The sequence below is a fragment of the Rana temporaria genome, chromosome 3 (assembly GCF_905171775.1).
Source record: "Rana temporaria chromosome 3, aRanTem1.1, whole genome shotgun sequence".
Classification (NCBI taxonomy): domain Eukaryota; kingdom Metazoa; phylum Chordata; class Amphibia; order Anura; family Ranidae; genus Rana; species Rana temporaria.
Window position 1 is genome coordinate 214,142,640 of NC_053491.1, and position 13,612 is coordinate 214,156,251.

The window sequence follows — 13,612 nt, forward strand, 5'->3', positions numbered from 1 at the left end:
ATGCACATTACTTATATGACAATGAGAATGTTTTTTTTTGGTACAAAACGCACATTAATTATCTCACAATGAGAATGCATGAATGCGCGTCACTGTGGTCCCTAGCACAGACACATCACATGCACATCGAATTGGATTAGATCCAAGTACCCCCCCCCTTTGGTACTTGGGAGCAGTAACGCCCCGCCACGGCTCCAATTATGTCACTGTGCATTCATACACCATTCAGGAACCTAGGATGACTTCTCCCTGGTCCTGGGGATCCATACTCCACCAAAACTGAGGGTGACACCCTTATGTTTTCAGGAATGCCACCCCCCCACATTCACACATCATTCACACACATAAACCAAATCATAAGTACAGTATCAAAAAAAAAAAAAAAAATTCAAAAGTACCCCTGCAACTTAAGGATGTTGCCGAGTGCTCCTTCTGGGCTGCCCACGGGCACGGCCACGGCCAAGGCCGACTGGGGGATCTTCACGCGGGGGGGGTCTGTGCAGGGGAGGGAGTATTTTCATGGGGGGGGGGTCTGTGCAGGGGAGGGAGTATTTTCATGGGGGGGTCTGTGCAGGGGAAGAAGGAGCCTCCCCTGGTGTCTGTCCTCCTGCTGGCCTTCCCTCCAAGGCAACGGCTATCCTTGTCAGACAGGAAGTAATGTCAGCCGTATTAGCCTGGCCAGCCCGGGTATTGGCCTGCACAGCCCGGGTATTGGCCTGCACAGCCTGGGTGAGGGCAGTCACCTCCTGGGCTACGCCTGTTGTTGCGTTTTTCAGGTCCCACAAACACGTGATGACCCCCACTGAGTTGGTGGCCACCTCACCCAGTGACTCCCTCATTGCACCCAGGCTGTGCTCCACCTTGGTCATAGATTTTTTGATTTCAGACAGACTGCGGGTCTGCCGGACATTTTCCCTCAACAGACTGACCGGCAGACGCACAAACCCCCCCCTGGTTTCCGGGGTCGGCCTCCTACTTGCCCCTGAGGCTTGTGGCCTTGGAGGAGGAGTTGGAGTGAGCCATGGGTGCTGCTGCATGTTGGAGGAGGGTTGGAAGGGGCCACCCATGATGGTGGCCTGACTGCTGGGCGCCTGTGGGGTTCCCTCAGGGGATGACTCAAAGGTCATATCTTGGCCCATCATGATTTGCTGCCCAATCTCAATATTGTCATCTTCCTCCCCCTCATCCTCCTCCCACTCAACATCCAAATTAGGGGAGTTGTAGGTACTCCCCTCCCATGGCGAATCCTGCCCTTCTTGGGACTCTGCATCAGCCTGTCTTGGGGGTAGTGCAGCAGCCTGCCCTGATGGGCCAGCAACCTCCTGCCCTGATGGGCCAGCAACCTGCTGCCCTGATGGGGCTGCCACCTCCTGCCCTGATGGGGCTGCCACCTCCTGACCTGATGGGGCTGCCACCTCCTGGGCTGATGGGGCTGCCACCTCCTGGGCTGATGACCCAGCAACCTCCTGGGCTGATGACCCAGCAACCTCCTGGGCTGATGGGGCTGCAACCTCCTGGCCATCTGGGGAGGACACAAAACAATCACAGGTTGGTGGATCCACACACTTGGCACATCTTCCCTTCCCCCACCCACACATGCTAATCACCAGATAGAAATTCAAAAAAATTACCTGTCCTCATAAGAGGATCATTTTCAAAGCCAGGCAGGCCCACCACCTGCTGTGGGTGGAAACACTGGGCCACTGCCCATTCCTCCTCACTCATCCTGACTGGGCAGGGTCCCCCTCCTCCAGTGCCCCTGGTATGGGCATGCAGCGTTGCCAGCTTGTTCCGGGACACGCTCCTCAAGTCATTGATCTTTTTTTGAACTCCAGCGATGGTCCTGGTCTCCCCCCCCCGCCGCATTGATCCGATCGGTAATATTTTTAAGGATCTCCTTCCTCCTGGCCGGGGTGGTGTTGTGGCTCTCAGGGCCATGGAGAAATCGCCCATATTTAATGACGCCCTGAGCAAGTATATGCTTCTCTGCCAGTGTAAAATTTAGCTTCCTGCGCTTGGGAGCCATGACAGACAACACCCAGCAACAGGGAACTCACCCAAAAAACAAACAACAATACACACACACAACAAAGAAAATAAAAACAAGCCAAAAAAATAAAAAATACAGACAGCTACTATAAATTCAAAAACAAACAGGCAAAAAAGGGAAACAAAAAACAATCACACACCAAAAAAGAAACACTTATCAAAAACAAACAATCAAAACAAAGAACAAATTAGCCAAAACAAACACCAACTATACACTCCAACTCCACAAACACTTTTCTCACAAACAAATCTTACCAACAAACACTGACAAACGTTCAAAGCAGAAGCAACTTGCTTTAGGAAGGGAACACAGGGAAATACTTTTGCAATAGAAGTGTGTTTGACTGGGGCTATTTAGACACAGGGCGATCCTCAAACTAAGTACGCTTGGCCTTTTACCTATCTCACTGATTGCGATGACCAAAGTTCTGCACATGCGCAGTGAGGTCCAGATTCGTGCGCGCATGCGCAGTACGGCCGGCCCTTCATTTGCATGGGGTCACTGTTCATTACAATGAAGCACGCCCACTTCATTCCCACTTGCCATAACCACGCCTTACGCATTGGAACTTAGGTTAAGGATGGCGCAATTTTGTGCGCAAATGCGCTGTGGATACGGTACTTACGACACCAACTTAGGGCGCCGTAACTTAAATGACATAAGTTAGATAATCCTAAATTTACACAGGTTTTTGGGAATCAGGCCCATTGTTTTTACTTCCTTCAACAGGGTGGCAATGCTGTTAATGCTGCAGTGAAACCACACAGCAACACTGTTACACTGTGGACAGGGTAGTTTTAGCAGATCATGTAGTGTTAAAGTGGAGTTCAATTAATCAAAAAAATATCTAATTAATGCCTAACTTCACCCAGCACTTCAAGAATAAGTAAAAAATAATAATAAAATAAATAAATACACTATACTTTGCAGGTAAATAAAAATGTGCATATATATAATTTTTTTTACAATGTAAAGCATTGCACCCGTGATCCTGCAGATGCTCAGTCAGCTGTCTGTCCATACCTCCTGTATGGGCAGACTGTTACTAAACCACAGGAAGAATCAATGAACTACAAGAGCGCTTGCCAGCACCCTTGCAGTTAATTGAGAACTACAAGTTGTCTGCCTGCGGCCTCGCTGTTTCCTAATTCCTAAATTGTGACAGCGTGTGTGGGGAGTGAATCCCCCATCCGCTGTCATGATGGGAAGAGGGGAATGCAGGCAGGTGCTGTACTATAACATGTTATATGTTTTACACCCTAAATGCACATGTAACACGTAACATATTACAAATGTGAACATATCCTTTAACGCTGAGACAGCAACAGTTTGATTTCTTTGCCAATTTAATAAAAGCCAACCATTGTAAGCACCCCTTGTAGTTATATTGTTTGTCCCAGCTTTAAATGAAACTTTTCATGGATAGTAGGGCCTGTTAAATTAAGTGGGAAAATAACAGATCTACTGGCAGAATCAGCAAGTATAAAAACTAAATTAAAAAAGATTGAGTATGAGAACTTGTGCAAGTAGAAAATGGTGGCACATTCCCCAAAAATCAATATTTAAAGAACACAATGTATCCCCACATCTCCCACCAGGGGGAGACACGGGAACATGGAGCATTGTTACCGTGCCACACATAATAATAAGCAAAATAACAAAGTGCTTAAAAGCAACAATATTTATTAGTACATAGTTAAAATGTGAATATTCTATCTAAAAATGTGAGCAATGCTGCCACGTTTGTTATACAACCAATAAAGCCAAAAGCAGTGTTGGGATCTACGTGTTTTGCCCAGATTGGGTTTTTTCAGGATCCACTTGAAGTTCACACAATTTATTAACTGATGAATAATACAAACAGTACATACTTATTACATAGTGTACCTACAAAATGTTCATTACATATAGAGAACAAAAATAGAAGAGCCAAGTATACAATACTTTTGCCTTTGTCTCCTCAGTTTGTCTATCCTTTTTGCCATCTCCAGAGTGTTTAATGCACATCCCTCTTTTACCCCTTCCCTTACCACTTTCCCCTTCCCTCCCTTCCCCTTTTCCTCTCTCCTTGTTTTCCCTTTTCCCTTGTGTCTCTTCTGATTGCAGGGTGCTTGTCTCTTGATGTTTTTGTATATTTTGCTCTTTTATTTTTGTTAATTATATATAATAAACATTTAGTAGATACACTATTGCCTCGTTTCCACTGAACGGAACGGTTTGGGTCAGTAAATTTGGAACGGTTAGAATGGACCGGTCTATTCTGGTGAGTGTTTCCACTGCAAGTCGGACTGTCAGGGGCCATACAGGGTTTAGAAAAAATGCCTAGGGTGTCCATCAATCAGTGGAATGTATTGTAGGTCCGCCCTAACCAAACTGTTCCATTTTCTATGGCCCCACATGTGAAGCAGGACCCAGAATGGTGCGGTACGGTTCGGTTTTATGGTACACTTTCATAATGGAAACACCCAAAATAGCGTACCGTACCGAACAGATCCGAGGCATATGTAATAATGATGTACTGATGTATGTTTGTTATTATTCATCAGTTAATATATTGTGTGAACTTCAAGTGGATCCTGAAAAAGCCCAATCTGGGTGAACGTGTTGATCCCACCACCGCTTTTGACTATGTTGGTTGTATAACAAACTTTGTAGCATTGCTCACATGTTTTTAGATTGTGTTTTCAAATTTTACTTATGGACTAATAAATGTTTTTAAGAACATTGTTATATTGCTTATTATTATGTGTGACATGTTAAAAATCCCCCCATATTCCCATGTCTCCCCCTAGTGGGAGATTCAGGGATACTCTGTGTTCTTTAAATAAAAACTATATTATGGAGAGAAATTTGCTGTGCAAATGCGATTTACTGACTACATCATGTATGTTGTTTATTTTACTCATGATTCTGATTTAAGTGTCTGCTCCCCTGTGATGGCATATCAATATTAAATGATGAGACCTGAATGCATGACGTTATTTCTTGGGTTTACAGTATTAAAAATGTTATACAAACTGACTGGCTTCCAACTGTGGTCCTAGAGATAACAAAAAAACTATGTAAAGTGTATTGGTATGTGGAGGATGAAACATTGTTTTCTACTTAATAAAATCACCCTAAAAATCTATCTTTTGGCCACATTCCAAAGTAGCCTTGATGTGCACCTCTATTTCCCTGGATGAATTGAGACCTTAACATTGCATTGCAACAGTTAGATTTTAGAGAACACACACAGAAACCTTTAAATATATCATATTAATGACTGAAAATCTGACAAGACACTGAAAATAATATTTCTCTATAACAATGTTTCATACACTTATTCCAAGAAACACATAATGGGTACCTTGACTTCCTCTACATTAAAATCCTCTGGTATTTTTGACAGAATGTCATCTATAAGTTCGTGGACGACTTCAGATGTTGATTTTCCTCCTCCACTTGTCTAGACAGTAGACAGATGACATTACAAAGTTATATAAAGATAGCACTTTGTAATAGACGCAGTCAAAATAAAGTGGTTAAAAAATCACATTTTTTACAGTGCCTCGATTCCAAGGATTTGACTTTGTACAGTTAAAAATAAAGTAAGAATTTTAAGGAACAGTAATGTCTCCTCTATTTACAATAAAAGCAATGGAACCCCCACTATCTAAAATATACATTCCTCCTTGGGTAGTGAAAAAAGTTTAACAGAAGCATAACTATGCAATGAAGGAAAACAGGCAAGTCCATTTAGCTGGAGCTCATGCAGCTGCATTGAAATTTGTTCTTTGCTGTAACTCAAAATAATACTCCAAGACCATCAATATGTGATGTTATCATTTGCACATTCAATTTAGGTCCCTTTCACACTGAGCAGTATTTCAGGCGTTTTAGCGCTGAAAAGAGCGCATAAATAACGCCTGAAATACTCCTGCCCCAGCATTTTCAATATGAAAGCCTGAGGGCTTTCACACTGAGGCAATGCACTGGCGGGAGAAAAAAAATCTCCTGCAAGCAGCATCTTTGGAGCGGTGAGAGGCGCGATGTGTATACCGCTCCTTCCCATTGAAAACAAGGGGACACCGCGGTAATACTGCAGAGGCGCATTGCCGGCGGTATTAACCCTTTTCGACCGCTAGCGGGAGTTAATACCGCACTGCTAGCGGCCGAATACCGCCGCAATTCCACGGCAATTCCGACGGTATAGAGCCGCTAAAAATAGCAGTGGTATACCGCCACCACACGTACTGCCCCAGTGTGAAAGGGGCCTTAGAGATAGCACTGATAGAGACACAAGTTATTTAATTTTAGCAAGTTTTTAAAAGGTGACTTAAAAATTATGCATACATACATTAAGATGAATTCAGCATTCAGTCAAAGGCTATTACATTTTAACAATAAAAAGGAACATTTCTAGCCACAAGACATTTTTTTTTCAATTTAATAACTGTGACATGGGTCACCATTAGATGCTGAAAATGCACTGACAAGTCTGGAAGAACAGCCTTACCTAATGCCGCGTACACACGGTCGGAATTTCCGACAAGAAAAGATCCGACCGCGTGTAGGCCCCATCAGACTTTTTCTGGTTCTCAAATTTTCCGACAGGAAACGTTCTTGTCGGAAATTCCGATCGTCTGTATGCAATTCCGACGCTCGTTGTAGTGTTGTACGTCACTGCGTTCTTGACGGTCGGAATTGTGTGTGACCGTGTGTATGCAACACAAGTTTAAGCCAAAATTCAGTCGAAAAAAAATCTACGGTTTTCTTGTCAGAATTTTCGATTGTGTGTACGCGGCATTAGTCTTACAGTAGAGCATCTTGTAGTATGCTTTGTACTTTAGTAAAGGTGCATGCCTCTTTGTGTCACCCTTTATCTCCCACTGAGATGAGCCACATTTGTATAGCATTTTCTTTAATTTTATGACCCCCCTACTTAAATGTGGCACGGAAAGAGATACTCATATGGTGGCAGTAACTAAATATGTTAGCATCCAGGGATGGCAGGTAAGTTGCTGTTGGTCACTATAGAGTAGAAACCGTACAGTGGAACCTTAGATTACCAACATAATCCGTTCCAGGAGAATGCTCATAATCCAAAGCACTTTCATATCAAAGTGAGTTTCCCCATAGAAGTCAATGGAAAGAAAATAATTTGTTCCACATTGACTTCAATGGCATGCAATGCCACATGCAAAACCACATGTGGCCAGAGGTGGGGGGGTGCTGGAGATACACTCGGAAAGGCCCGGGGACAGCTCGTATGAACTTGGAAAACCTTGGAAAGGCTCTAGAAAGGAGTATTTCCAAACATTTGCGAACGGCTCCTATCGGCTCTGATTGGATCATTTGATGTTTATTGGTAGGTTTGAAACAACCATGGCTTTTTTGGAAATGTCACATGGAAGATCTGTTCCTCAAACTACAATTTTACAGATAACAGTGATTTTACAAAACAAGACATTGTTTATCATTAATAATTAGTAATGCTACTCTTTTAGTACACATTTAAGAGCGTTTTATTTTTTTTACTGAAGGAATAGAGCAATGGTTTCCAAACTACGGCCTGGAGGACAGATGCATCCCTTTTCTTGCCTCTGTCCGGCCCTTGGGACACTATTCCTCCAACTGACACCATTAATAGGGCACCCTTCCTCTCACTGACACCATCAATGAGGTACTATTAGTGCTGTGCTGGGATTTGAGGAATAGCCAAATGCCCGAATAGCCCATGGATAGTGTCCATATATATATGATTCCTGCCGCCCAAGGGCCCTGTCAACGTCACACACGCGAGCAGTGGGGGAATTGAGGCGCCTAAACCAATGCGGAAGAGCCACCTGGCAGCTTGGTACCAAAACATCAACCCCGCCGCTCGTAAATGGAATGTGAGACGGCGTGACTGGGCCACAAAAAGTGATGCCACACTACTGGCGCACAAGGTGTGACGTCGACACGCAGTGCCTGCCCATACTCCCCCGCCAGTTAGGGCGGGGGAGAAGGAAAAGCAGGCAGTGCGCGTCGCAGCCCCCGTGTAGGAAACCAAAGCACGCAAGGGGCATGCAGCAGCAAGATCCACAGGCCCCAGCACAACCCGCACTAAAACATATGAATGAGCTGGACAATTGAAGGGCAACCAAATAAAATAGGCTCATCGAATCACATAATAAACGAAACAACAAAAAAATTACACAAAGAAAATAGGGATCAATAAGTAACAACAATAGATGTAAGCGAGAGCTTAATAATAAAATTGGAGTCCCAGAACACAAACTTCCATCCCTGATTTGGTTATAATTGAGAGAGATTGAGTGGGACTTTAAATAAGGTAGTGACGTAGTCAGCTACCTCCATCCCTATATTTGTATGATAAGGAGAGAACAAAAAGGGCGGGACTTTAAATGAAGTATGTGTGGGATAAGGGTTTTATTGCTTGTATAATAGTGAACATATCTATAATAAATTATATATTTTGATTTCACTTGGTGACTATCTAATTGGCTAACATATACTATTGTTCAGACAATTTTGTAAGGGTACATAGAGAATGGGTAGGTACTAGGTTAAGGGTTATTAAATTACTCCATAACAGGGAAGAATAGAAGGGTACACATAATTAAAATTGAACAGCTTAATTGTATGAATATAAAATAAATTTTGGTGTATGGTACAAACAGGTCCATACAGTAATGAACAAAACGAATGAAAATAAACAGAAATACAGAGACAGAAAAATATTGATAATGCAATATGGAAATACTATTTGTGACACATAGTTGAACTTAAGGTATCTGTTAACTCTACGCGTTTCGTGACGTTTTGTCGCTCATCAGGAGAAAACGTGTATTGTGTATCTGAAATGACAAAGATACATTTACAAATTGATCCAGGGCATTCACATATTTAAGGGACAGTGAACACATGGTCAGAGTCCCAGTTGGTACTTACAGGGTGTCCATGTACTGCTGGCCTGGGAGCCAGGCCAACAACGCCACCAAATGCGGGCACAGCATCCACAAAAATAAGACAAAACCGCCCGGGAGGCCTATTATCAGTGGAATTGGGTTTGTCCACTCCAGACTGGGGGAATACCTGGATGTATTTCTCCAACCTCTTGTGGGGTAGGGACTGGCCTTTATCAAAGATAGCAGGGATGTTATCCAATTGCACAAACCAATTGGTGTGGATGAGTCCACGCTATTGTTCACGGTAGACGTGGAATTGTTGTACACCAACATCAAACAAACAGCTAGAAGTTTTCCGGGTTTATTACCTTGAGAGTACCAAGAAAGGGGAAGGCGCCTAAGGTAGAAATCGTAGCCTTTTTGCAAGTAAGAGCTTAATTTGTTCCTTACTTTCCCAATTTCTTTTGTGATGCTTTTTGTAGGGTTTTGTTTGTTTAGAGATTCAAGTGTTTTGATACGGTCAAGGAGAAAATGAACCGTCATAGTTTTTCTTTTCTTTTACTGGGCACCCAACTTTAAAAATATTCCTCTTAGTACTGATTTATGGGCATTCCAAAGGACCGCACGGTTGGAAACGGATCCTGTGTTGGAGTTGAAGAAGGCAGAAATCTTGGATCGTACCTGTTCCCAAGTCTCCAAAGCACTAAGTAATGATTCATTCACACGCCATGGTGTGGGGGTGATAGATATAGTAATGGATACTGGGACATGGTCTGACCAAGTGATGATTCCAATTCTAGACTCGGAAATTGTTTGTAATAGTGCTTTGGAGGTTAGGAACAAGTCTATCCTGGAGTATGATTGTTGGGTATTTGAAAAGAAAGAGTAGTGCCTCTTAGTACCATGTTGACATCTCCAAGGGTTGGAAAGGTCTTTGAAGTAAATCATGACAAGGCTGTGGATTTTCTTATTTTGATATTGGAGTCCATCTGGGGGTCTATGACTTTGTTGAAGTCTTCACACATTCTAATTCAATCTCTGGGGTAGTGTTGGATTTTTTGGATTAAAGATTTGTAAAATGACCTTTTGCAGACATTTGGAGTGTCTATGTTTACAATAATAAGGGGTATCTCCCCTAGGGGTCTTGTTAGAGATGATTGAGGGTAAAAGCTACAGAGGATAGAATTGCTATCATGACCCCTATTTTTTTTAATCAGCACATGCTTGAAAGCAATGAGGAAACAATTTGTGGGAACAATGGGGAGACTTATTCTCTAAAAAAGTGTCTCCTGAACACAGAGAATATATGCTTTTTGTGATAGAGCCTTTCGCCATAATAGTGAGTGCTTAAAAGGGCTATTAAGGCCCTTCGCATTCAAGGAGGTAATCGTCAGTGACATTATGGGGGATTAGACATGTATGTCTTGTTGGTACTGAGGTGTGAACTGTCTCTGTCCGAAGCAAGGGTAATAGGAAGATAGGGATGAGGTTAAAGCAAGACTACTGTGGATATTCAAGCAGTTGCACTAACTAGTATAGTCTGAGTGGGAGTCTGTAAAATACAGATGATCCAAACCAGCTATTCAAGAACAGTGAAGGGTAGATGTACTTATAAACAAACACGTTATAAAAAAAATGTTAAAACAAAAATGTTGAGGTTAAATAGTAAATGACTGTAACAGATAAGTGTGCCTAGCACACTAAAACTGGGAAGCGTGGAGAGAGTTCCAAACCTGGTTCTACTCCTCCACTAGTATAATCTGTTGAGCAACAACATGAACCAGCCTGAGATAGAGCCATCCTTTATGGATGGTTTTGGATCAAGGCATGCTGCCATTATGAGCTTTTGATGCCCAAGGGTTGGAGATTCTAGAGGGTGGCCCTGTTTTTGGAGAAGGTGGAGGTTCACAAGAAACAATGCCCTTGTTATTCAGCTGCTTGACCCCATCTTTGGGGGTGTGTATGGAGACTTGCTGATTGTGGTACGTGACCAGAAGCTTGGTAGGATAACCCCATTTACAGTATAAGGTAACTTATGCTCATTGAGTATTGATGTCACTGGAGCAAAAGATTTGCGTGCCTGGGAGGTAGCTGCTAAAATGTCATTGTATAGCGATATTTTAGTATAGGCCTCGGGGAGGATGCACAGAAATCTCGCTGCGTGCATTATATTTTCCTTAACCTGGAAAAAATGAATTCTTGCTAAAATGTCTCTGGGGACAGAAGCCGGGAGATGCTGGGGCTTGTGTATTCTGTGTGCACGGTCGATCAGCACATCATTTGTTGCCAGTGATGAGATGAGTTTGCAAAATAGCTGATGCAGGTATGGCACTATTTCGGGGGGGGGGGGTGGGTTGAGAGACTCGGGGACCCCCCTAACTTAAATGTTATTACGTTGCGACCTGTCCTCTAGGTCTGCGACTTTTAAGCGAAGCATCTAAATAGTTATAGTCTGGTCATCTTGTGTGTGCACTACTGTGTTATGAGCTTTAGTGGCCTCAGATAAATGCTGATCAATATGGGTGGTGCGTTCTTCTAGTCAGGTGACTTTGTCCTGAAGCTTGTTAATGGACACTTTCAGTTCACGGTGGAGATCTGCCTGTAGGGAGAGCAGCATAGCTTTGAGAGAGTGCTCAGATGATGGATTGTCAGATGTGGGGTAGGCAGCTAGGGGAAGAGTGGCTGGACAGTCTGATGTGGGACTACAGGTCCCAGCGCCATATTGTCTTTTCAAAGGGGGCTGCTTGTCAGGTGAGTGTGCTGAGGAATCAGAAATCTGCTTACCTCTGTCCCCTGGAGAAGGTAGCTGCTCAGGTAAGTGTTCTGCTGGGTCCTCCATATCGATGGAGGGATTCTCTGCTGCGGCTGGATGATCCGACGGGCTCTCTGAGTCTTTCCCACTCCCAGCCATTGCCATTTTGGTTCTTTTGTGCGGGCTGCATGTAGAAATCAAGCAGTCTGCAGGGACTCTTGGGCTTATATTTAGATTTGGACATTGTTCCTTATGGTGCCCTGTATGTCCCCCTCTGATTTGGAAGGCAGATGAAGGCTATGCTGTAAATGGGGAGGCTGAGGTGGATAGTGGAGGAGTAAAGCTCTGTAATCAAGTGAGCATCATCTTCCGTGGCTAGGTCACGCCCCTATTTGTACATTTGAAATTGCACCTTTTTGTGTTTGTGCTAAAAACTGAAGGTACGCAAAACTGTAAATAAAAACAATTTACTTAAAAAATTCGGAGGTTGCCATTTTTCACTCACAGCTTTCAGAATTTGAATATACCCCTCAAAATAGACATTTTCTAAAAGCACATGACCTGTAGAATAAAAAAAAGGGCTACAGATTTTTTGGGCCCCACAATAAATGCACAAATGTTCATCATATCGATATTTTCACTAAGAATCCACTAAATTCATTAATAGTGCACATAAACATAACTTACAAAATTCCTGCTAAATTACTAAGAAAGCATCATTAACATGTGGCATACTAAAGTGTATGGCCATGGAGGGCCATGTTTACCCATACAGGGATGCACAGGGGTTCCGTGCATCCCCGTACAGGAAGTCCCATTATGTCAATTGGGATGCAATCCCAAACGCAGACAGTGTGAGCTCAGGGACATGCATGCGGACCTTCATGGATGTAAAATTGGGAGCAACGGCTCTGTTCGTGTAGTTGCCACATCCCAAATTACATTTGTAAAGATATGCTATGTATGTCTGGGGTGAACAAGGCCTTAGGCCCCTTTCACACTAGCAGACCGATCGGGGCTGCCTGTCTATTTTTCAGGCGGGCCCAATCGGACCACCCGTTGTTCTCTATGGAGAGGCTGATGTACATGGACATATGTCCGTTTACACCTGCCTGCATCCGATCCAGTCCAGTCCGCTAAAAATAGACAGATGGGGATGCCATTCCCCATCCATCTAGCAGATTGGATCGGATGGTATCTGATGGAAATGGACAGGCTGTCTGTTTCTATCTGACCACCCCATAGAGAACAGCGGGCTGTGTGTGTGTCTGCTCTGCATCATCAGAGAGGATGCAAACCTGTCATCGACCTGCTCAGTCGGGAATAAAACAGACAGATCCCCGCTGAGCAGGTGGATCTGCTTGACAGAGTCCAATCCATGTGTAAGGGGTCTTACCAGGAGCGGTCGGTCCATTAGGTGTGCTGGGGCACTGCCCCCCTGCAGGGAGCCGGACATATAGGTTTGCATGATTAAAGACTGCAGCTCTGATTGGCTTTAAAAAGGTTGGGCTCAGGGTGCAGAGCATTGCACCCCGAACTCACCCACTTGTGACAATAGCAAATTAATATTTACCATTTACCAGCTTCTCCTCCTGGCCAATCAGGACAGGAGGCGGATCGGGTAGGCTGGAAGGAGAAGACGATAAAGCCGTGGAGGGGGAGTGTTGGGGAGACTGTCTCCATGGAAGGGTGAGTGCGGGGGCATCCCCATGGGTTTGCAGGGGTAGGATCTAGTGTGGAGGGGGTAATAAGTGCTGGGGGGAAGAAGGGGGTGAAGGGTATTGGAGATGCAGTGGTCGGCCAAGGAAATTTAATGCAGCAGATGAAAGACACATCATGCTTACATCCTTTCGACATCAGAAAATTTCTGCCAATGCCTTCAGCACAAAACTGGCAGAAAATAGAAAAAAGTGTGAG

General features: G+C 43.8%; 1 protein-coding gene across 1 annotated transcript in view; it reads right to left on the reverse strand.

Annotated features, from left to right (window-relative positions):
* The window catches only part of LOC120930418 (dynein heavy chain 3, axonemal-like), a 530,045-nt gene that overhangs the window by 37,427 nt on the left and 479,006 nt on the right, over window positions 1-13,612 (reverse strand). The window contains exon 29 of the mRNA XM_040341605.1: window positions 5,400-5,498. Within this exon, the coding sequence (XP_040197539.1) occupies window positions 5,400-5,498 (99 nt within the window). The remainder of the gene's footprint in view (window positions 1-5,399; window positions 5,499-13,612) is intronic.